The 25,158-nt window shown below is 43.6% G+C and overlaps 2 protein-coding genes across 5 annotated transcripts in view; one reads left to right on the forward strand and one right to left on the reverse strand.

Moving 5' to 3' along the window:
- The window catches only part of MGAT5 (alpha-1,6-mannosylglycoprotein 6-beta-N-acetylglucosaminyltransferase), a 131,635-nt gene extending 120,292 nt beyond the window's left edge, over positions 1-11,343 (forward strand). The window contains exons 16-18 of one of the 4 annotated variants that reach the window (XM_087731579.1): positions 2,006-2,163; positions 3,901-4,134; positions 10,562-11,343. In XM_087731579.1, the coding sequence (XP_087587705.1) occupies positions 2,006-2,163; positions 3,901-4,099 (357 nt within the window). In that variant the 3' untranslated portion in view covers positions 4,100-4,134; positions 10,562-11,343. Of the gene's footprint in view, positions 1-2,005; positions 2,164-3,900; positions 7,874-10,561 lie in introns of those variants that run through there. The other 3 variants (XM_087731578.1, XM_087731577.1, XM_087731576.1) reach the window with 3 other exon arrangements.
- Positions 11,344-17,735: 6,392 nt separating this feature from the next.
- TMEM163 (transmembrane protein 163) overlaps positions 17,736-25,158 on the reverse strand; it is a 105,063-nt gene continuing 97,640 nt past the window's right edge. The window contains exons 6-8 of the mRNA XM_087732479.1: positions 24,666-24,777; positions 20,328-20,469; positions 17,736-18,869 (exon numbers count right to left, since the gene is read on the reverse strand). Coding sequence (XP_087588605.1) covers positions 18,809-18,869; positions 20,328-20,469; positions 24,666-24,777 — 315 coding nt within the window. The 3' untranslated portion in view covers positions 17,736-18,808. The remainder of the gene's footprint in view (positions 18,870-20,327; positions 20,470-24,665; positions 24,778-25,158) is intronic.

Raw genomic sequence — 25,158 nt, forward strand, 5'->3', positions numbered from 1 at the left:
TTTTACCTTTCTGCATGTAGGGTTGTGGGGCACGACAGACTGGGGTGAAGATACCAAATTTAGGTTGCTTTTAATGGTTGATAGGAAAACTAGCCAGAGACAGCAAACTGAAACACAGCCCTGTGTGCTGGTACCTGTGAAGGTGATGTACTCTGAGGCATGCTTCAAGGCGGTATAAGCTGAGGAAGGCTTCCCACCAAGCTGCGGACCAGAAATGGGAGGCTGTGCCCAGCTTTGGGGGAGAATTTTTCAACTAAGAGATGTTAAAAGCTGAAGCCGCCAGCAAATGGTGAAGCCTCACAAGTGATTCCCTGTCTTTGAAAAACTTTGTCTTCTGCCTGCGCTAGCTGTGAATCCAATCCAATATTACAGTAGTATATTGTATATATTGCATTAGTATATATTACGGTATTATATAGTGTAACAGTATTGGATTGGATTTTGCACCTATATAGATTTCTTCCTGCATCTAGTATTTTAAATATTGATTTACGAAAGGACAGAATAAGCAGAGTGCTTAAGTCCAAATAGGAAAATGTCCTTTTTGAAACAACCTCATTAAAAAGTACCTCCAACCATCTCTCTTTAATCTGTTTTTTTTAGATGCTGTTAAAATTATTCTGCCATAAATATGCTCAAAATTACTCAAGTTTTTTTTGAATATGGCACAGGGGAATGGCTTAGAGCTACATCAGGGGATACTGGGAAAAAGCTCTGCACTGAGAGAGGGTGGTCAAGCGCTGGAACAAACTCCCCAGGGAAGCAGTCAAGGCCCCAAGCCTACCAGTGTTCAAGAAGCATTTGGACAACGCTCTTGGATATCTGGTTTAGCTTTTAGGTTGCCCTGTGTGGAGTCAGGAGTTGGACTCTGAGATCTTCCAGGGTCCCTTCCAACTCAGGGTATTCTGTGATTCATGGTTGTATGATATTAAGTTTATGGTTGGACCTGGGAGTATGAAAACTTCCTCCTTCAGCAGAGGAAATCTAAACAGAGAAAAAACCCACCAAACTGATATTGGGATCTGGTAAATGATTTGGGGTCTTAGCTTCATTAAAATTTCAAGTAGTTCTGCCTTTCCAAGCTTTGGGTCACAATTTGGGACCTGTTCATACCAATTTTAGTTTTGTCAGGAGAAAGCAAACCGTGATGGACCAGGCCCAAATTTTTTGATCACTTTTTGATGAGAGTTGCCAAATGTTAAAATAATGGCTGAGTATGATGGAATGTTCTATAAAACCAGTGATGAAAGTTTTCTTTTTGCTTTTTCTCATTTTAAATGTCAAGACCGTATGAACTTGTCTTGGAATAGTTCTTGCTGGCAAGTGTGTTTAGATGTCTCTTCTTCCCTCCCTCTTTCCGCTGTGGTGCATTATTTATAGCCATTTTTTTCAGTGTTGGGAGAGCACTTTTACTAGCAGTTCAACCCAGAAGAGCAAACAAACTCTTTGAATCCTGCTTGCTTTGTAGAAATCTTCGGTCTTTTTTGAGTTCAGCTCACTCCATAGCGCTGCGAGTGCCCTGATCCTTTCCGGATGCCTCTCCACGTGGGCCACGTCAGACATTTCCCACCTACAGGGTAACTGGCTTCTGGAATTCTCCTACCAGAACTTCCTCCTGATATTTGTGCTGTTAGGAAAATAGCTCTGCTAGCACTGAGTTAGTGAAGCAGGAATCACTGAGAAAGCCCAAAAGACGTTGGATATGTGGCAGTAACGAGAGTATCTGGAGTTGCTTTATGATAAATTAAAAAAGGTAAAGGTAGGGAAGAAGCTTCTTTGGGAAGAATGACACTACCACATTTCAAGTAGCAATCAAAGGTGATAATTCCCTCATGCTAAAAAAAAATATTCTTTTTAAATTGTGCTTGAAATTATTGATTTCAATACAACCGAAATGAGTTGCAAAATGAGTGTTTGGGTGATAACAACCACTTATTTTACTAATGGGGAAAATTGCTAGCAAGGGACTGGATGCATTATAATAAAATATGATCTGTCACTGCAGGATTTCTGTCACGGGCAGGTGATGTGGCCCCCATTAAGTGCCCTTCAAGTGAAAATTGCTGAACCAGGAAAATCCTGTAAACAAGTTTGTCAGGAAAGCCAGCTCATCTGTGAGCCTTCCTTCTTCCAGCATCTTAACAAGGACAAAGCTCTGCTTAGGTAAGTGCTTAAAATCACGAACGTATTATTTGGTCTCTTTTTATTGGACTGGGTTTTGGCACGCGTGAAGTTTCGCGTACGAATTCTGTGAGAAGGGAAGGTGAGGAGAGAAGTAGTGTCTGTTTGGCAGCAGCAAGCTGTGAGGTTAGCTGCCAGTCCTTCGCAGCGGTGAATGGTAGAAGTTACCGCTGTGTCGAAAGCACCGTTGCACATAGCATGTGTTTTTGCAGTGAGGAGTACAGCACCGAGGCCAAAAATTTACATCTCTTCCTTCCCCCCCGCCCCATCTCCTACGTGCGTGCACCGTACAGTGCCCTTTGATATTCGGTTGCTTGCGCTGAGCAAAGATGCTTGTGCTGCAGGGATCGCAGATACCAGAACTATAATTGTGTTTGGATGGACCCTCTGCAGCCCTGGCTGAGCGGTGCGCTATTCCGTAGCTTTTGCCATATCCTTCTGAGAGTTAGTGAACTTGCATTACCACTAATCCTAACTGTGCTCGGTCAGCTGGGTCAGAAACAAAATGCATGTTGTTGCAGGAAACAGAACTCTGTACACATTGATTTCTATCAGTCGTTCACATGATTTTAAATACAGCACTTACAGAGTGTTGCTTTTCTTGTATTTATTGAGCTCCCTCTTTGGTCACGATTCACATCCATATTGAAACATCAATATTCATTGGCAATTAGCAATTACTGTTTCTGCAAACCTTTTGTCAGTATTGTCCTAGTAAAGAATTGTAAACCCTTGTACATTAGAGGCATTAGTACCAATTTATAAAGCTTCCCAGCTATGCATTAAGGAAATTAATGTTGCTTTCAGGCCCTGTCTCTTTGGGAGTATGTCTGTGTTCCGTTCAGAAGGAAAACAAAGCACTCAGAGCTGGGTTCCAGCAAATGGCTGCTAGGGCGTCTGCTTCCGAGCTGTTCTATCTCCACTTTTTGCTAAATTAAATTGTAGAAGGTTTTTATTTTCGTATTTTGTTTGAAAAGTTGTCATTTCCAGTGCCGTTGAGAAGCGGCTCATGTAAAAACTTTGTCAGGCTTCTTTTCTAGCTGTCTAGACAAAATTATAATTCTGTGGAAAAAAAAAAAATCTGTTAAATGCTGAAAGCTACCAATGTTTCCAGAATAAGTGAAAACCAAGCCTCTGCTGGGATCGCTACCCTCGTGCTTAAGCTTCGTGGTCAGAAAATGGCAACTGGAATTTTTCTTTTTCCAGCTGGCACTAGCTGGTTCCTCGGAGCAGCGGCCCCGCTCCGACCAGCGTCGGCCGTAACGTGCAGCATCGCCTCACCCTCGCCGTTTGGCTGACGGCCCCTCCAGCAGCCCAGGGCTGCCCGGCGCGGTGTGGCTGGCCTGGGCGAGATCCCCGCTGAAATCAGTGAGAATAGCTCCTGATTTCAGATTCTTTGGGTTTGTCTTACTAGAAATCCATGGTGCGATTAAAGATTACGCTTTGGGGAACAGTCAAAAGTGGTTTTTTTCCTTTTTAACTTCTTTAATTAATCTTTGGGAAACGGAGTAAAGCTGAAAAGACTGTACTGCCCTCTGCAGAGAGAATCTGCGCAGGCGAAACGGAAGGAGAGTCACGTTCTGGAAATCCGCAATCCTAAATGTACTCGATTTAGGATGTAATACAGCATTTTATTTCATTTTTAGCGAGGAGGGATGAAAACCGTACCAAACTCCTGTAAACTCCACTGTGATTTAGATCATGTGCTTTGCTTTTTAGGCATAATATCGAATGTCTCACCATGGAGTCTGCAAATGATATTCTGGTCCCCTCTTTCGATGGAAGAAGGAAGCACTGTGTTTTCCAAGGCGACCTCTTATTGTTCAGCTGTGCCGGATCCCACCCAACCCACAGAAGAATCTGCCCCTGCAGAGACTATATCAAGGGGCAGGTTGCGCTTTGTAAAGACTGCCTATAGCAGCAGCAGAGCTTCTTTTGAGTTGAGGACAAAATGTAAGTAGTTTTGAGAGGAGCTACTTATTACTCCCTGCACTTTTGTCCAGGTTTTTTGCTGCAGGCAGAGCTATCATTGCTGGGCAGAATTATCTACTAAGAGAGGAGGGATTCCTAATAAACAGCTAACTGATCTTTTTTTCCTATAAGAACATTTGCAGTGTAACTCTTCAGATTCCTTCATCTGTTCGCGACGAGAAATGAGTTCCATGTTCTACAGTGATTTGAAGATGACTGCACAGAATAGTTTGTAGAAACTTCCCAGACCCATCAAACTGCTTTTTTTTGTTCTTTGGGCGAAGTGTTTTCTATTTTTTTAATGAGTTAGGAAATCCCCCACCATGGTTAGCTAAAGGATCTCAACTTCATTCCAGCAGAAAACTGAAAAAAGTGTGCTTGCGGGAGGGGGGTGCAGGGGAGGGAGGACTAACGTTTTATTCTAGGTGCACTGGTTTGGCTACTGCTTTAGCTCAAGTGGCTACGAAGTGGTTTACTTCACAACAGCTCAGAATCACAAGATAGCTCTGTACCCTGTTATTGGGTTATCTGGGCCCAGTTCTTTTTTTCCTTTTTTTTTTTTTTTTCCTTAAATCTTTGTATACAACAAGGTATTGTCTGCATCACAGCTGCTGCATCAGAGCGGCCTACACAGAGAGCATCCCGAAAGAGCAAACGGGGAGTTGCCAGCGTGTGACACATCATCTCGGTGACTCAACGGCTGACTAGGGTGGTGGCACTCTTCAGTGTGGAAAAGCTACAAAAACATACTGCCATTTTTGGAATAGACTTGTCACAGTTTACTGGTCCCATTTAGAGAGTAATCCTTGGAATTTGCCCATGCTTCTGTTGTAGTCTGTCTACTAGAAATACTGTGTGAAGCAAAAAGTATTCAGCATCATTGGAGCAATATTATCGTTAGAGCCTCAGTTTGCTACGGCTTCCAGTAGTTAAAGTGTTGCTGAATGACATAGAAAGGTTAAACTAAGCTAACTATAATTATTGTATGGTAGAAATGTAAAATGTCTTCATAACTAGCTAGGTTTTTAAAGAGAAATTTTTTCTGAAGAACAAGTAAGAGGAGACAAACAACTGCTAAGAAAAGCATTGATCGGTCTCGTGGGTTCTTTGACTGTTTTTCTGTTTTGGGGGGGTGTTTGGTTTCGGGTTTGGTTTGTTTGTTTGTTTGTTTGTTTAGCAGACACACCAGTTACAAATTTAGAAAAAAACAATTCAAGAGTTTGGAATTCAAATCAAACGTCATTTTTTTAGAGCAGCAAGTTGAATCTTCTAAACCGCCTTCTTTTTATAGAGGTCATTTTTGTTATTTTCAGCAGAAGGTGGCATGCTTGGCAGCACCATTTGTGTCCAGGAAATGATCTGCTAAGATTAGTGAGAAACAAATCTGCAGTACGTTTTGAAAGCAGTCATAGTCTGCAGGTCTGCAATTTGGACGTGCTCTGATCATACTGGGGAAAAAAAAAAATCAACGTGAAGGTGTTTTTCATAACGATTAACAAACATTACCAGGTAATAGTGAAGAGAATAGGTATTTTAAATTTTCCTTTCTTGGATATATGTGGTTGGTCCAGGTTTTTCTAGTAACCGGCACTCATTAATCTGTGTGTGAATATTGATGTATCTCGACCTACCAAAGACCAAGCAAGGGAGATGCTATTTAATCTTGGATAAATTCTCAAGACAAGAGAAGAGAACAGTACACATTTAAAGTCTCCACTTAAAAGCAACGAATTAGCTTTTTCAAGTGTTTTGTTTCCTGCCTCAGCCCTCCTGACGGCGTTACCCTGTAACACTCCGTATCATTGCTGGGGACTGCACAGGAACTTAATCCCGAGAGACCGCTGAGCGTCCAAAACGGCCATGTGGGAGCTGCTGAACAGCGGGGTCACCAGTACCTGGGTCCTGGTGATGACCAAATCTGCTGTATTTTAGAGTAGTTTTCCAGAAAGAGAACAGCTGGGCTCTATAATGGGAGGCAAACTTTTTGTATGAAAAGAAAACAAACACAAACTAGTATGAAAATCCTTACTGTTCCCATAGCTCAGCATTTGCTTCGGTCAGCACAACTGTAGTCTGCAATGGTTTCAATACCCTGGAGAAGCTGGGGGAGGAGGATTGGAAATGGGTCTGAGCAGGCGCAACCATTCATTTTGTATTAAAATATTCCCCGCATACCTGTGCGTATTTGTGCAACTGGAAAATCCTGCGTATTAAAATATATACACTTACACCTGGCGCTGAAAGTAAAGGCGACAGCAGAATTTGCCTTTACCCGTTCAGCCTGAGGTTCTTCAGGCAGGAATTTAGTTTGGAACGAGATATCCCAGAATTACGTCAGAAACGAAGATTTGTGTCTGCGCACTTAAAGAATGCCAAACGCGTGATTTTTGCTGTAGTGTAATTCTTTGCTGTAAATACCTATTTGCTTGTCCCCCCCACTGTATCGTCCACATGGCACACTGCGTTGTACTTTGCCTCTAAACCTTCAAAGATGGGAGGGGTTTGGTATTTGTTAGTATAAGATTTTTCTGGTCTAGTGCTTTGCTCAGTGCTAAGTTTGCCTTTACCACAGCAGGCAGAGTCTGTTATAAGCTGTGTTTTTTTCATGCTGTAGCACTGTTTCTTTCTAGTCTGCTGAACTGAATTACTGCATACTGGCAAAAATGAAACGGCAAACACCGGTGCCGCCGGCATTTCAGCCAGGGACAGAACATGGAAATTGGCTTCACGATCGGTTGGGCCTGATTCTACTTCCACTGAAATCTCCAGAGAAGACTCATTAATCTTAAAAGAATCAGGACCTATAATTTGATAGGCCTCTATTATTAATTTTAAACTCCCTTTTCAGAAGCAATATTACTTTTATGAAATACAGCTTCAGTCTAAAGTTCTGTAAAAGGCGACTACCGTATGAGAACTGTAAGCGCATAAACGTTGTAAACGTTACCCGCTAACCCCGATACAGCGCTCCCCCATCGCACAGCAGCGTTTGTTCGTGCAGTGCTAGATAAGTCAGTCCTTCCGCAGATCAGCGCTCAGGCAAATCCATGTGGGACTATTTAAAAGTTGGAATGATGTACTAAAATGTAGAATATATATCCGCATTTCAGGATAGAGGGCAGCCTTCTGTCCAAGTTCCGTAACTATTGTCCTTCCTAATTAAAGAAGAAAGGTGTAGTCCAATATTGCACTTCAACAAGGATATTAGAGATGGGGCTGTGCTACTGGTTTTCAGTCCGACAGTAAAGCTTGCAGCTTCCTTTACTCCGAAATCAGGTTTTTGCATGACTTGCATCGGAATATATTGATCAGCGATTGATGGGAAAAAACGTCGAAAGTTGAGTATAAAAACGTTTTACAAGCTTTTAAACATATCTCTCATATCAAGACATTCTTTGTTTTAAAATTTTGTATTTTTGTATGTGACCTAGTTTTTTTTCAACAATCTTGTTCCTATGAGATGAGAAAACTTGAGAGAAGCATTTACGTATTTATTAAAATTAACATAAAAGGCTTGCCTTTGAAAGGTAAAGTTGGTAAATACACACTGTTTAAAAATGCCAATAAAAACCTCATTTATTTCATATATGCAAGTTGATTTGCACATGTATAAATAGAGTTGCTTTTTGCATTTTTTGCTTAGTTTCTATGTTTGTTTGTAATTTATAGTAGCAGCTGTGTGTTTGCCTGTTTATATCAGATTCTGTTTCTCCTAAAAGTATTTAATGTTTACGTGCCTTTTTTTTTTTTTTTTACTTTCTTTGGGGTTTGGCTGGGTGTTTGGAATATGGACGCTGTCTGAACAAGTATATTGGAACACTAATGCCAGGTAGAAATAGTGCTTGATGACTACACAACTTAGCAGGATGAATTTTGGATGGTTTTAAGTAGCGGGGAAATAGTTCTAAAACTGTAAGCGTTAATAAGATAAAACCATAACTTTAATAATTCTTGCAAAACATTGCTTCTGCAAGCAAAATTCCCTTTCCTGAATGTCTGTAATTTGTCATGAGAGCTCCTGCTGGGATGGGATGTCTGTTTAATGACCAGAGAGCAAACTGAAGCCGTTAGGAGCCAGGGCTAACAGAAACCTCTGGCAAGAGCCGTATCTGACTGGATCGGCAGGAACACGGCAGATCCACATTACAGTTTGTGAGGTGCTGGGTTTTCGGATAAAGCCGTCCGTACGTGGAAGTGCACGGGATGATTCCTGCTGCTGCCAGGAGAATACGGTCCTTTGACGGTACCTGAATTTACAGCTCTCAGTGGGGAGGGAACTCTGGATATTCAGCTTATTGCAGATGTTTTTAATGCTACTACTTCTCTGCAAGAAGAGTATTTTGCAAAATAGCTGCTGATCAGGTTTCAGTCGGAGATCGCAGAACGGGCTTGTGGACGGAGCCAGGACCGTGTCCTCCCCGCTCAGCTCTGCTCCCAGCTGCTCGTGCCGGCTTTTGCAAGTCGCTCATCGACGAGGTTCAGACTTGCCGAGAAGTTTCTGTTGAGATCAGCCGCAAATCAGGTTGTTAGCCCGTGTCTTCTCACTTAATCACGTTGTACTACTGTCCTTTCATAGCTTAACTGCTGTCCTTGGTTTATCCTTGAAATGAAAGACGTGCCCTCCCTTCTCAAAAATGAACGGCCCCTCTAAATTACAAAGATGATTTACGAGTTTGCAGCACTTTTCACATAAACAAAACCCAGAGTGCTTGCTCAGGTCTGTATTTTGCTCGTAGTGCATTTCAGGACCAGATTTTGCTAGTAAAATAAATGAAACGGGATGAATCAGGCTGGATACAGTCTCATCCAAGCCTAATTAACTTCATGACTCCCACTGGCTTCAGTGATAGCAGAACTCCTCCATTAATTTTTCTTCAAATTAAAAAAAAGCAGCTCTCCCTTTTTAATAAACAGAAAGCACTGTATCTTACAAGATAAAGACCAACCGCTTGCAGGTTCTATTCTACACGTATCGGCAACCAGTTTTGCTTGCTGTTGCATATCATCTCTGACTAAGTTATGCTACTTATTATCAAAGTATCAGTTGAAAACGCGGTTAAATAGCTGCTCAGTCTGCAGTTTGGAGTTGGAGGGGTGGGGTGTTTGTTGTTTGGGGTTTTTTAAGAGACTATTAGTTATCGGTTTCCACTTTCACAGTCTTTTTTCCCGGAGCGCTAACGTTTCGGCATGGCTCGCTCTTTGTGGTGTTTGCCCTGCAGCTGCTATGCCTTCAGCTGCTGACTTGCGATCTCTTTCCCTTTGTTGTCCTCCGTGGTCCCGGGGTTTCGGGGACCGCTGCAGAGGCGAGGAGAATGGTGCACTGGCAGATGTACGCTTTCGTTCGGGCTGAAAAGGCCAGGGACAGATATGGTTTCATTGAGAGATGCTTTAATATTGCTGTAAGCGTAACACCACCATGTACTGTTTTACGGGCAGTGACTTAAATCTCGTCTTCATATTTTTAAGCAGCTCTATAGGTTGTTTTTTTTTTTAAAATTAGTTTGTAATTTCCAAATATTATATTTAAATGGAATGCGTAAAGAGCAAACTCTATGTATCCAGTGTAAAATGTTTACTGCAGGAATGTGTTGAAAATACCAGAGGCTGAACCCCAGAATGCCTCGGATGTGGGGCATCGTTCATGTTCTTTCTTCCAGGGAAAAATAACAAAGCGCAGCTGTTGCCAGTGTGTCTCGCTTTTATGGGCGTCATCCTTTACATCTTCATATAATTAAAACCAATAGGATGTTTTAATTCAGCAGACCTCTCTCAACAGCACTAAGCCACCTGTCTAGTAAGTGGGTAAATAAAATCAAGTCCTCAAAAGTTTGGATAACAAGAGTAAAAACTCTGCCTCCCACCCACAGAAACTGCTTTTAAAAATGCAGTTGTAAGCAAGCGGGTGATGCCCTTCTCCCTGCTGGGAAGGCGGGTGCCGTTTCGCTAAGGTGGGCTATGCGCGGGAACAGAAGTGTCGCCTGCCGTAAGGGCTCGCAGACCTGCAGCACCGCGGGCCCTGCCCTCCCGGCGTTTCACAGCGACGGCAACGCGCGGCTGCGTCCCCATGCAGGAAAACGCCTGCGTTGTGCTGCCCGGCCGGCTTGCAGATGCTGAGCCCTGGGTCGGTGCTGCTCCGCTCGTGGCCGCTCTCAGGGTGGAGGCTGGGTCCTGCAGGAGGCAGCGAACTCCTCGGCTGGAAGGAGAGCGCGTAAATAACGCCACGGCGTTCACCGGAGCCAGCCAGGCACTTGGCGAAGCGCGCGCAGCGCGGCCTTGCTCGCATTCCAGCAGCTGCAAAGTAGTTTGAAGTATCAAATAGGTACACGATAAATCAAGTTAAATCGCTGTCTGAAGGCAGTTAATTTTAATAGGGTTATACCCAGAACTAATCCGTTACGTTCATTAACAGGTCTGTTGCAGTACAGTGGCAGCGAAAGCCGTTTTTAAGAAGTCACAGTTTTATTTGGTTTTCGCAAAGGAATACAGCAGAGGAGGAGGAGGAGACGGCAGTTTTTACCAAAGGAAAAAAGAATAAATTTTCTGAGGAAAGTTACCCTGAAGATTGTAAGAGAGCTAAAAGAAAAAGCGAAGGGAATATTGACAAAGCGGATTTGAGGTCGGAGGAGCTGACCCCCGCAGCTTGCGGGGCTGAGCGCTGCGGGGGTCCCGCGGGGGGCAGCTCTCCGGGCTCCGGTCTGGGCCATCCCCTGCAGGATGGGGGCGAAGGGGCTCAAAGGCTGAATAACCCCTGTAGCACTCTCCAGTGAAAAAAGCCCTGCCGAAATCTGTACAAATAAAGAGATTGCTGCTTTTTGCAGCTAATAATTTGGAGTCGGTGAGAGTTTTTATACGTACATGAGAACTCTCAGGGTCAGGCTGGTACTGCCTGTGTTTGGCTTCAATTCTCTCCTAAAATGTTGATCCTTTGTTTTATTTAAACGCTTGTGTTCCACTATATTACGTTCAAGCAGTTGGATTCAGAAAGAACAGAACACGGTGGTTCAGATACTGTCAAGTTACTGGGGTTCAATAGGATGGGATTTTTTTAATTTTTTTTTTTTTTTTTTTTTAAGAAAAGTAAATGTCTGTACTTTAATGGCATAGAGAAATGCTTTGTTTTCACTGTTGTAGAAAAAAACTAGGGAGAACTTTATTTTTCAATAAACTTTTTTCTTGTGTGATTTGGATTTATGATTGCTTTGTGCTTAAATGGGAAGTCTGGGAGCCGCTGTCGATGCAAAATCGCAGTTGTGTGGCTCATCCTTGCAGCTGGGCAGCCGGGCATTTCTGTTGCTGGCCCGGCTCTTCGGAGGTGAGCATGAACGCTCCCACCTCCCCACGCCTTGGCCGTGAGAGCAACAGGCAAGTCGTTACCCTTGTACTACGGTGCGTTTTAAAGGCAGGCTGGATAATGGGTAAAATCGAAGTTCATTTTAGGAGGGTGGTTTTGCCACAGCGGCAGTTAGGAATTCTCAGTTTCCTAGAAATTCCCGGCACACAAGGAAGCCTGTGGAATCACACAGTAGCACACGGATATAGAGGGCTTACTGCCTCAATACACGATGGAGTTCGAAACCAAAAGCTACGTTGTGGTAAAGTAACAGCTTTAGAGAGTGTTGTCTGTCAAGATCCAAGTTGAAGTGCAAAGAGCCTGGATGAAATACTCGCGCATGGAGCAAGAGGTCAAGCGTGAAAGTGGGGACTACGCGCCTGCAGTGCTTCAGCCAGCACCGCGCCGGGCTGAGGTTTCAGCAGCCGAGAGCCGCGGGGGCTGCCGGAGCCACTGCCGGAGGGGGCCCGGGGCCTCCCTGCCCAGATCACAGAATCGTTAAGGTTGGAAAAGACCCTTAAGCTCATCGAGTCCAACCGTTAACCCAGCACTGCCAAGGCCACCGCTAAACCATGTCCTCGAGCACCACGTCACCCGGGAGGTGGTAACCTGGGTCTTGGAGGGAGTGGGGAGTTAAATCACCTTGGGGGTTGTAAACACATCTAGCAAGAGACGTGCAACTAAGTGTCCACGGAGTGAGACTTCCGACACGGAGCTGTCGGTTTCTTTCCGCTGTGCCCGTCCTGCTGCAAGGCCCGCTCTGCCCTCCGCGGCTCTTGCTGGCCCAGCCGAGACCAAGGGAAGGGTCCGCCATTGTCAGCTTCCGCTAGGAATTTCGAGGATTCGGTGGAGGCGTCCAAGAGTAACAGAACGGCCAATGCGGGAGCGGTGGGCAGTAGTCAAATGAATAGTAAAAAAAAAAAAAAACCCAAAAAACCCAAAATGAAGACCAGCTCTTTTTTATCTGTTCCAGAACTGTCCATTTGTAGCATAGTTGCTACGGCCTTTTTAAACCTACACTGGAGAGAAGCAACTGCTCACTTTCTTACAAAAATACCTTTCTCCAGGTTTGTTGTAGGTCTTTTTTTTTTTTTTTTTTTTTAAATGTGGCCACACGTAACTGAGCAATGTAAAATCAGAAGTCAGTAGCTATCAGCTTGGGATCCTTTTTGTTCTCCCTCTCCCAATGAATGACACACACCACCGGACAGCGGTAGCATAAATAAAAATGTCGAAGTGAAGCGGGAAGGTGAAATGCCTGCGGGCTGGGAGAAGGTTTGGATGGCCCGTTGTCCAGTCCGTTCCCTAGCCAGAATTAGGGAGTTTGGCACGTGTGGCTAGCGGTTTGCTGCTGCGCGGTGCTTCTGCGAGAGCCTTTTACTACTGCTTCAGAGAGGTTAAGCAGGAGACTGTCCTTCACCAGTCGCCCCTTTCTATGGGGGTTTCCTTGCCGTGCTTCACCTCAGATGAAAATGGGTGAAAATGGTGTTGGTTCTCTGTTGCTATTCACCATACCACAATTCCTAAATGTTTCCCAACATCAAAATGCATTAGTGGAGGACACTTGCTCATTCAGTCCCTCATTCTGGTTATTTTTGGGAATGTTTTCCTTCCTGTTTCATTCCCCTAATTATTGCTCAGCTTTGACATTATAAGGAGACATCTGTAAAATGGTGAGCAGCTGGAGTCAGATGTGGGCTGCGTTGCAGTCACATAATGGAAAAAAAAATGTATGAAAATTGGAACTTGGAATAAAAAAAATACACACGCCGTGCAGCTGTATTGGAAAGAGCATTGGGGGAGCTCAAATACTTCAACTCTCACACACTTAGACTGGTTTCAGTCGAGCTCCACCTGGCAGCGTCCACAGATGGAAAGATTTTGCTGGGACTTTGTGCCGCTTTCAAAAGCCTCACCTCGCACCGACGCTTCCTCTTCAGCGCGCAAGAGCCGGAGCATCCCGGGTTGCTGCCTTAGGATGCCCCCTATTTACGATTATGCTGTTGGGACTTGCACATTTTATTATTTTACTGATTATGGAGATTGCATTTAGCTAAAATCCTGGCAGTAAATCTTTGTTTCCTAAAAACTGACCATTGTTTGCACCGAACAGGTTCCAGCTGTTAAATCTCACTGTAGGTCCTGCTTTGTCTTGTGGACCCTTGGCGCGGCGGTCTGTCTTTCCTCCCGGCGGCTTGCTGCAGGACCACGGAGGAGCGCTGGCCGGCTGAAGGCACCTGCCCTCTGCACGTTTGTGAGGAGGGACACTTCAAAGCGGGCAGTGCTGGACTAAAGTGCTGAAACATAACACCACCTCTCAAGAAAACGTACCGAGGTACCAGCCTCTGGTGTTTCAGCAAGTAACAACTGTTGCTTGCCATGTGGGTAATGGGTACAGCCGATCTTTGACATGGAAGCTGCCAAACCACTGGCGCCCCCTCTTAGCTTTAATTCCCCCCCGCCTCCATTGGAGGGAGGAATTGATGCGATTTGCCCAAGGATTCTGCCCGACGGGGCAGCCCCGGAGCAGGAGGCTGGGACTTGTTGTCACTCACCCATTTTAGAATAGGTGTTGCCTTTGCTCCGCTGCCTGCTCTGTGGCAAGGTGAAGGGTGACAATCCTGTAAGGCCTGTGCCATGAAAAGGCGAGCTCAGAAGAATACCGGGGTTGATGGCAACAGTGTTAGCTGACAAAATGGGATGTTTCCTAGTTACTTGCCAAACTAACTTAGAAGAGGGTAGCCCTTCTCTGCAGGCCTTGGATAAAACGTGCTTTCGGTGTTTGCGTTGGTGCCTGCGTCCGTCCCTGCTGGACCTGCACACTGGGGATCCGCTCTCGCTGGAGCTGCCAGCGGTGCAGCCGTGCTGACCGCAGCGAGTAGCACCGAACAGGTACAAGTCAGGAACCGTTCAGTGCTGCCTCAAATGCCGAGCTCATGGCTGAAAGGGAAACATCAGCTCCCAACCGTGGGAGGAACAGGAGAGGGAAATATCCCTGCCTTGGCTGCGATTTGATTTAATTATCCTCTCCAATTGCGTAACCTGGCCCCGCATGCCAGGCCGCAGGAATGTGTTTTTGTGTGCTACTCCCGCTTAGTTACTGGTCCTCATAAACAGAGGCAGAGGCCGGGCGAAGGGCTTTGTCACAGCACCGCTTGGTGGGAGTGCGCCCAGCACGGACGCGCAGCGGACTCGGGACAGCAAAATACCTCCCTCCTTGCAGGCTCTGGCTGGGACATCTGCACCAGCCCGTGCAACCCAGGGATAATCTCCGGTCAAGCAGCTTCAGTGTTTCCTTCCCGCTGGTGCTGCAGAGGCAGCTTGCTGCTAGCGCGGCCTTCTGTTCGACACCCCGTCCGCAGAGACTTCAAAAGAAAACGGCAAGACATTTCTTGAGTATAAATTTGACTGTCTAGGAAAAATCTGTTGCCAGGTTGGGAGCAAACGTTCCTGCTTTGTGTATTATTAAAGGTTAATATTTGGCTAGTGACCTAGCAGCTCCATAAGCTGGCGCACAAAAAGGGACGCCAGAAATGACTACGCTTTTTCCCGGGCAGCTGGGACCGCAGCAATGCAAAGGGCATTATTAGCAGTGGGGACCTCTGTGGTACGTTCCCAGATGCAGGTGTACCCAGAGCTGAATTTGCCCATTCTTATCTGGGGTCCTTCCTTCAGGTCCATTTCTGGACCACCATTTTCAGCAAGGAGCTTCTTTTGAGGCTCCATTTTTCCACCATGGTTGGATCATGCTTATTTATGCTTACCTACTACTGCTACGAGTGAAATGGGACTAAATCATGAAGGGATGTTAGTGTAGCGATTTCCTGATGACAATCTGGGTTCAAAAAATCTGCCTTTTAGCTAGAAATGGAACGTTATCATTATCCATTATTAAAATATGCTTCATGGCTACCTGGTGCATGCAGGGCACAGCTTGGGATTCAAGACTGCAGCTGGCGTAATCCTTACTGTGAGAGTTTTTGGTAGCTTCCGTCTCCACTGAACGATATGGCCAAATTCAAAGCATCTGCTCAGATTCATAGTCATTCTCAGGGATTAATTTGCAATTCCGAGTTTGGCCAGACTTTAATAACGGTCAGTCTGCAGCCTCCGTACTGGCCCGTGTTGTCCCTTGTATGAACACTGAGGCTCCTTCCCTGGGTCCTGTGCAGAACCGGGAGCACGTGGCAGTGCTGTCACGCCTCTGCAGCCTGCCATCACCAAGCAAAATGTTACCGCAGCCAGTGCTGAGTTTCAGGTGATTCGTCCCAGTGCTTTTGAGCTATTTCAGCTTTTGAAAGGTCCACCTTCACTTAGCTTAGCTGGAAGCACACTTGTTACCTCATAGTTAGAAAAATCAACTGGCACAGACATTTAGCAAAGAAAACGAATACAGGGAGTTACCTTTGAGGGAGGCTGGCTAGAGCAGAGTGTCTCAGTAAATTGGATGAGCAGTTATTTATCTTCTTTCCTATTGCCACGACCCATACAAAGTCTCCCTGATGCTAGCTGGCTTCATCAGCACGTATTCGCTTTCATTGCCGAGTATCATTATCTCCTGGTCTTTTTCCTTTTAAGTATATCACAAGTATTTCAGTTATTTTCTCGTATTCACCTGCTAATATCAGAAATGCTTTGAAGCACCTGTGGTAACTGAAAAGTTTCTGTAGTTGGTTTAAATTAATCTGATAAGAAAAAGTCTGATTAACTTGTTTAACCACATCTCCTTTTCAAAGGCTCTGCAGCTGGAGTCTGCACTTACAAACATCCTCTAAGAGCATGCCGGAGTTCCAGAAAGAATTGTGAAACTTCATTTACTCAGGGCTTAGCTTTGCTTCATGCACGAACACATCTGCGTAGTCCCGTGCTCCTATACGCACTCAGCATTTTAACAGAACTATTTAATGTTTGAGCTGGGTGTTGGTTGGAATGCCCTACGTACTTTCAGTCGTCTATGACTTCTGCGTTGCAAAGGTTACATCAGGAGTTAAAAGTATCTTGCCACAACCAATTACCCCTTCTCACGTTGCTTCAGAAGCAGTTGGCGCTGGCCTCCGCTACAAAGAGGCTGCTGGAGCGCCTGGCCCCGCGGGGCAGCACTGTCAGTAGTTCCCAAGTGTCATCCTAACAACCAGCAATGGGACTGGAGCAGTAACGAAGCCCCTGGAGAGGCAGAAGAGGGTAAGCAGTACCACTAAAACTAACAAAACCATGGAATGTCCAATATAGTTACATTCAGGCTCTGGTTCTATGATGCTGAGGCTGAAGATGCTTGACAAAAGCATCAGTGCTTTTCATGTGAAGATGTTTGACAAAATGTGAAGATGCTTGACAAAAAAAATCAGTGGGGAAATACCTGTTCCACAGCTCACTTCATGGAACTGTGAGTTAGAGAAGCAGCATAACGGGAAAGTATCAGGACTAAGCAAAAGCATAACAAATTAGGAACTTGTGCAGGAAGAAAGGGTCTTGGGGTGGGTGGTGTCTGATATTTAAAAATCCACCTGCGCTGAGTACAGTGATGACTCCGACACTTTACAGCCTTTCCGGAGTCCTTGCTGAATGCATTTATGGAGTAGCTCCTTTGTCTTCTCAAGCCTCCTACTTACTTTCGTCCTACTGCTAAATGACACGATGATCTCTAGCATCATGCTGTGACAGCAAGGCACAAGCAGCATCAGCACTGATAGCAACAATATTATAAAGTTTGCACACAAACATTTATACAAACTTAATTGATCCAAAACACGTGTAAACAAACTATAGCAGCAGAGCAAAATTCATTTTGCCGTAAAGAATTTCCTGTTTCAAGCGGAACTGAGTGTCATCTTTCCAATACCGTGCACCTCATATAGGCGCTGTCAGGTCAGGGAAACCTTTGGGTGGCCTCCTCCTACACATAGCACTTGCATTTGGCTTTTTAGATCCTCAAGGATCCGGCTGAGAACCTGCTAAGTGACATGATGGGAAATACAGTTTTAGCATCACAAGGCACCAGTAAAAAAAGTCAGTGTCCCCACTGTACATCAATGACTGAACAGTCTAATTGTACATCTGCTCTAGTTTATGTGGCCTGTTGTCGTGTAGTCAGAAATGCCCATTTCTAACTACTTGGCTACTTACCGTGCTCCTATTCCAAACTCGCCAGTGGACTGTCTATTTTTTTATCCACCTGTGATAAACAGAAGCAACAATACTGGTTCTGTGTTGTGAAAACCAACCTGGAATATATAAAATGAAGAGAAAATGGATATAGCCAGAGAATCCAGTTTAATAGGCTGCTATACAGGAAGACTTTGTTCTATGATACATTCTGGAAATAGTTTTCAAATGTTACTTACAGATACTGTATAAAATAGATAACAGTTTTATTCATTATACATCAAGATTCTTTGATAATTTAACCTGCTATTAAGTAATATAGAAGATGTGTGATGGAAGGTGAGCAACACTTCACAGGACAATCTAAATCTAATAAATAGATCTGTATCTCACCACCAGATCGAGCCACTGCTGTGCCATCATCAGACTACAGAGCAACCACAATGTCACACACGCCGGTACATCTGCGTATAGTATAACAGAAGATGAAAATCCCATTCCTCAAGCAGCTCCTCCTCCTTGCACGACTTTTTGGCTTTGGTCTGTACAGTAATACTGTGTGTGCTTGTTTGGTCCATGCAAAGCTATGAACAGTGTCTCGTTAAGAAAAATAGAATTTAAATTGAAGAGGTATAGTTTCAGTTAATTTAGGATTAACATGAAGTCTCTCTCTGATCACAGAAAGGTCTGTACCTGCTCTTTCTGTGCACCTATTTGAATGGCGGGGGGGAAGTAGCTACTGAAGTGTTTTAAGCAACACAGCTCTTGGTGTCCAGACTCTACATAGGATGCTCGGTTAGCCGAAGAGGTTAGCAAGGATTGTACTTCTGTTACAGCACGTGTTTGGGAAAATACAGGTCAGGGGAAAAGAAAACAGGATCTGAAACTGGCACTTCTTTACCCACAGGCTTATCACACCATTAAGAACACTTTCACTCTGGAACATACAACATGGCAGCTGGGTTAAAACTGCAAACTGCATGTTTTCTATTGTCACAGGAATCAATAGCATACTTGGAAAAAAAAAAAATGCTGCTGTTTCGCTGAATTGCAAGCAGTGTGCACATATGCCAGTTTTACAGAGAGATTTCCCATTAAAACAAACTTCAGCAAAAACAGACCACGGGAAACAAACTGCATATTTAGGAAAATACCATTGGCACCACTTGCCAAAATGTACGATGCTGTAGTTCTACAGTCCTGACAGAGGAGACGGTGTGATCTTCACTCAAACATTTCATAATGGCGCGTTTGCCTTACACGGGGCACCATATCGATAAGCAACCTGCAGAGGAAAGCACAAGAGTGGTGATGCAGGGACGCGGGAAAGCCCTGGGACTGGATTGCTCTCTTTACTTATAAATATTAATTATTTTATGAATTAAAAAGAACTCAGATGTAGTAAGAGCCTTATCTTGCTTTCTCCCGATCAGAATTCATCCTGCCCTACAATTAATTCTGCCCAAACGGGAGTGTTAAGCAAGCTGCGTGGAGGGGGGCTGTCCCTTAGGAAGCCTGGATGCATTCAGAAATCAAAAGGCACAGCAGCCGTCACTTTTGGCTGGAGAAGCCATGGGGGGATTAGTGGGAAAGGGATGGTTGTAGCAACCTGTTTCACACCAGGCTGCTGGAAGGAGGTATCGAACAGTAGAGGAGAATTGCAGTAGTTTCACAAACTATAAAATCGGGTAGTTGCCAAAACTGAATTTAGTTTTATCCTTCATTAGCCTTCATTGTGTCGCGGTAACACAGTGGCCGAGCGCACTGTCGAGCAGACTGATGGCATGTATGTAGTATGAGTTTCAGTGGCTGTACATAATGTTTCTGATGCCGTGTAGTATGTTAAATAAATACTTCTGTATGGATTTGCCTCTACAGTTTTCCAGAACGGTTAGTTTTACAATGGAAATAGTGATTATAGTGATTTTTCCAAGAATGGTATTCTCCATTAAAATGTTAATTTAATTTTCCGAGTTTAAAAAACCCACACAGCTTCCAGATGAAGGCTTACTGCAGCCCGGCCAAGGTCTGCTTCTCAACAGGCACAATTCCAATTAACTAAGATGCTCCATCTCCCCCTTTCTCTTATGGCAGAAAGCAGGATGAAACGCAAAACCCTCTAGTTAGATTCCACGCAGCTAAGGGAAATCATGGCAGCCGTGAAGCGCGTGGCAGAGCTTCATTTGATTTTATTCTATTTCTGGTGTCGTGAATCAAGAAAGCATCTTAAAATTCAATAGCAACAACATTTGAAACACGACTGGCTAACCTTCAGTGCAGAAGTTGCTATAGGGTAGGACTAGGATGGAAATCACTACAGATTAAACTTGGGCATCTTACCTTTAAACTTGGGCACCTTACCTTTAAACTAGACCTTCTTCGGAAAAAAACAGTGCTTAGAAATGTGCCATAAAAGCAACAGGGACTGATTTTATCCAAGATTTGTGGTTATTTTTCAAATATTTCAAGCCTGGTATTTCCAAATTCAGGTATACAAAAGTCTTCTAAAATTATTCCAATTTCTTTTTAACTCCTGGCTTCTTTCCAACTGATGTGACACACAATCTTTTATCCCTTTCCACACACTCTGCTTCAGTATTGGCAGCTAGTCTAACAAATTCCAGTGACTGATTTTACTGGAGTTAGTTATAGAAGCCTTCAAGAGCAATGGCTTATTACATTAAACAGACAGCCCATCTGCTGTACATACCGAAATACCTGCTAGCAGGAGATAGATACTCACTTGATTCCATAGGCAAATATTGTAAGTCCAATTAAAACTCCTATACTGCCATCCAGATACCAGACAGAAGAATTGTGTTTAAAAACTTCTGCACTAAGAAGGATGGAAAATCCCATTATTCCACCTACAAGGGAGTTGAAACCTAGAAGAGGAAAAAAAAATAATTAAAGGAAGAACCAAATCTCAAGGAATTTGCTTTAACCATCTTGCTTAAGAATAGGTAATCTGTAGGGAGACAAGGCGTTATTATACCAGTGCCACCAGAGAGTTTTCCAAACAGCAATATTCCTTCAAAATACTGGACCTGCTGCATGTTGACTCTGACGGTCGAGCACTTATCTCTCTTGTAGCTTATCGTCGTGAACGAAGCATCTTTGAGCTGTAAAAGAGCGGCTGGCTGGCTGCAGCCCTGCGTGTGACTGCTGTAGCCCAGTTATCTTCCAGAGACCCTCTTCATATGATAGGTGCCATTGCTGCATGTGCAAATAGCCCGGTTAGGACTTCAAAGGCCACTTGGTAAGGTACCCTAAGGCTCTCACTTTCCCTGAAAAGGAGCAAACTGGAGTCCAGTGTACCTAAGGAGCTCATGAAAATGAAAATGGTTTTGCACAGTAGTGTTTCTTGAAGCTTTTTACCCCATTCCATATATTTATTTACATGTATTTGGCACTACGGCTTACAGCTGCATACACTGCTGAGTGCATTAGGAAAGACGTACAGGATAATGCTAGGAATATTTTCCATTTATGCCTTAGACATATCACTGGAGCTTCGTATCAATTATTCACAATTTTTATGAACATCCTTTTAGATTCCTCTTTCTTTTTTAAACCCTTTCTCTTTGTCTCCAAGATTGTCCCTTCAAAATTCTCCCACAGCTTTTGGAATAATTAATGCCATTTTCCTCCAACTCTTGTTTGATTAGTTATTGGTTTAGGATTTTTTTTTTTTTAAGTCATTCCTTGTGTTCATTTTTTTTTTCCCCAAATTCCCTTTTTCTGATTTTTTTTTCTCAATAACCCAAAAGACATCACTGTTGTTCTACAAATAAAAAGCCACTGATAATGCATTCATTGGGTAGATACACAGATACTATTTAACCTAGTTAACATATGAAAAAATTGAACTTGAAATATTCTGTTTTGCTTGGCGAGTCAACTCTAGTCAGCTGCCGCTTATAGTACTTAGCCATTTTTTTTCCAATTCCCTACGACTGGCAACCACATACCTGACACTTACTCCTGATGATCTCCTTTGATCCAGACCTCTCACAGCCAAAGTCCTTACCTAAATCATGTTAAGTCTTTCTGAAAGATGTAGCTAAAAATTGACCTTTCCTACGTATCCCTGTAGGTGAAATACTTGTATAAGCCATCGATAGTGTGATTAAGATTCACCAGCTCCCCATCAGCAGGTACTTGAATGTAAAGGAAACCCTGGCACAGAAAAAGCACGTGTTATTTAGCAAGTCTGTGGCAGAACGGGGCATACAAAGGTTTCAGGCTTCCAGCCCTACAAAGAAAAGGGGTTGGGGGTGTTTTTGGACTGTGGCAGTGGATGCTACAATTGGTATCGCAGGCGTTGCATGTAAATGCCTGATTATTGGATTCATTATACCAGTATAGTTAAACCAATATAGACATAATTACTCTGTCAACACTCTAGTCTAGAAGAATCCTTTTTTATTCCCAGGCAATAACACTTATACTGCTAATACATGTCAAGGAAATATATCATGTGTGTGTATCTATAAAGAACATTAAGTATAAATTAATTAACTATAAATTTAAACCAGTGCTACTTCCCCTGCTCCAGCTTAAGTCACAATCCCTCAGCATGGTGTGCAAAAGGTAGGAATAATATATTTTCGTGCCATTATTGGCTGACGGTTCCAAATGATCTAAAAGCCACTTCCAAAGGAAACTGTTTTCTCTTCCTGACTGTCATTCGGCCAAACCTTTCTTTGCTGGCGTGGCAGGAACTCATGTACTGGCTGCAGGTATTAATCCAGACACCACGTTCTGTGCATAAGGCTAGCACAGGAAGAAACAGGTGGCTAGATCTGGGAAAGAAACCGGTATCGAAAACCTACAGGAAAGCTGGCTGACATCACCTGTCACACATCTGCATTTGTCCTCCGAAATGTTACAAAATTCAAGATAGGAAATGGCTGGGTTTATTATCCAAAAGGCCACGAGATTTGCTATAAAAAAATTGTACAAATAACATTTTGCCTGATTAGGATTCCTACATTTAGGCTTTAAAGAGACATTGTTGTCAAGCCCTACTCTAAGCCAAAATTATTCTTTAAAACACGCGTTCATAGAGGTTGACACGTATGAGAGAGAATTTGCTGTTTTGGAAATAAACTTATTTTTCAGGAAGAAAAATGTATGCTCTTGTTACTCAAAACAGTTTGTTGGTCTACAGCCAGTGATCGCAGGAGGTAAATTAGCAGGAAACAGAAAACACTAAAAAAAGATATGCAAGGGAGTGCTAAATCTGTCTCAGCTGCTGAATCACATTGTCTCCCCCCGATTGTTAATAAATCAAGTATATATGTAAATATATCTTGTGAAAGAAGATATTTAACCACATATGGTAACATCAGCCTCCTACGCTTTCTGAAGTAGTTCTGAAGGAGAGAACAGAGAGATAAAAACCAGACCAAGGTAATTGTATACTTTATTCCCTAATTTTTTTAATCAAAGAATGAGCAATCTCCAGCTCAGAAGCAATATAATTAGCACGAGGATGTAATTATGGGGGAAGAGATTTCTGTGTCATACGGGAGACCAATTCAGAGCTATTCAGGAATTTCTCAGCTAATATTTTGTCTGAAGAAACTGTTCTGTTTCAAAAACACGCTACATTTTTTTAAAGGGAGGGTTAATCATTTGCCTGCCTAGACACAGTTCTGAAACGGCCGACGTGTCCCACTTACACTCCGACAGCGCAAGAAGTCAGACTCACTGGTCTGTCGTTCCCAGGATCCTTTCCAGAATCCTTTTTGCAGGTTGGAGATCTTTTAGCTTCAAAATGTCTAGGGTGGCAGAGTCTATAGTAAAGAATAAGATCGCTGAACAGTGTGGTCTGTTGGGAGAGAATCACAAATGCAGGGAGGCAGTAGCTTAGTTGTTCTCCCTGCACTGCTGTTTTGATTCCATTTTTGCTTATTTTCTATTTAAAATATAAATACTCATCAAGTATTTATTATGTAAGTGGGGCGATATAAAATATAAATACTCATAATAGGTGTTATCACACATCACCAAAAATTTTTTGATTATGTTTAAATTACTTAAAATAAAGCAATGGTGTGTATCCCTAGAGTAAGCTGAAAACTGAATTTCCTTAAAGTGAAATCTTTAGCAGAGTAAAATAATTTATGTACCCCAAGCCATGAATCATTAACACCCTACTGTGTATGTTTACAGAGTATTTAAAACTGTCCTGTGCTTGCAGACAAAAACTGGTAGAGATTTGTAGGGTGCTGTGAAATCTCCGCCATCACTGCGGCCTCACTTGTTTGCAGAGCAGATCCCCGTGGCTTTCTGAAGATGCACAAGCTTGAGCCTTGTCAGTAAGAGGAGTAGCTGGACCTGCTTTTAAAACATGCCTTTACACATACCTTTGAAAACAGCAACAGTCAGGCACTACACACCTGAGCCAACGGCGCAGTGGCCGTGAGGTGTTCTAAGGATATAGTGGACAAGATTCACCTTGTGCCCAGCGCCGGCAGGGCCACGGGAGTGCAGGGCCCTAGGCAGGCCAAGGCTGTGTTTTACACACGCGATGCTCCACCAGCTCTCCTGAGTGGCAGGAAAAGCACTACAGTGGCAAATTACGTCTACAGCGGGTATGCATGAATGATGGTTGTGATTCCTGCTCAAAGCAGGGCGGCGTTTTCTGCAACAGACTTGCTTCATTTTAACTGTAAAGATGAAATTGTTTATCAGGCGTAGGCAGTGAGGACAGACGTGACTTAACCTAAGCCATATAAATTGGTGTCATATCCCCCCTCTGTAGTCTAACCTCTGACTAATACACACCTACTTCATTATATGCTCTACCTCTAACTCTCTATTAGTGCTTACTATCCACACATTAACTGTTTGACATCCACCAGACATACCCGTCTCAGCTGAGGTATCTGCGCAAGAGGCTAGCGATACCACAGACTGTTCTGGGGTTTGGGTTTTTTTTTCCATTTCCCAGCGGCCGCCTTATTTCAATGCTCTTTCACAGTTGTCCTTGTGTGGGGGTCACTCATATCCTCTGTGTCTATAACATTCCAGGAAGAGCCTATAAATGCGGCAGGATCCACTTCACACTTACCATCGGTTATCAGCGCTCTGCTTGTAAGGACCTTTCCCAGCATAAATTTGATTACTGCCAAGACAGTGCAAAGGATTCCACTTAAAACGGAGACGCTATACAGAAAATCATCCTGAAAGAAAAGATGTCAGACATTAGTAAGTCTTCTGGTCATGCCCCATATATTAAATGACAAATAGTACTAGTTATTGTGCAATTATTTGTGCCACTGAACTACACAACCTGAGAAAAAGATTTCCTGAGTTATGACTTTCACGACAGCTGGTGCTTATTTTGCTTTAATTGCCATCTGCAATTGCTTTTGCAAACATAATTAATGACGGTTCCAAGCAACAAATTTTGAATTGACCCAAACTCCTCAGAATGAGGAGGTTATATACCTGCAGGGCTGACTGCAGACTGCCAAGTAGTCTGGTGCCTAATGCAATCAGGAGTGAAGTCCCCACATGCAGGATAAAGGCTGAAGAGTAGAATCCCACTTACCACACCTTGG

This window comes from Nipponia nippon, unplaced genomic scaffold (assembly GCF_047370975.1).
Source record: "Nipponia nippon isolate SJK-2023a ecotype South Korea unplaced genomic scaffold, ASM4737097v1 scaffold_5, whole genome shotgun sequence".
NCBI classification, from domain to species: Eukaryota; Metazoa; Chordata; class Aves; order Pelecaniformes; family Threskiornithidae; genus Nipponia; species Nipponia nippon.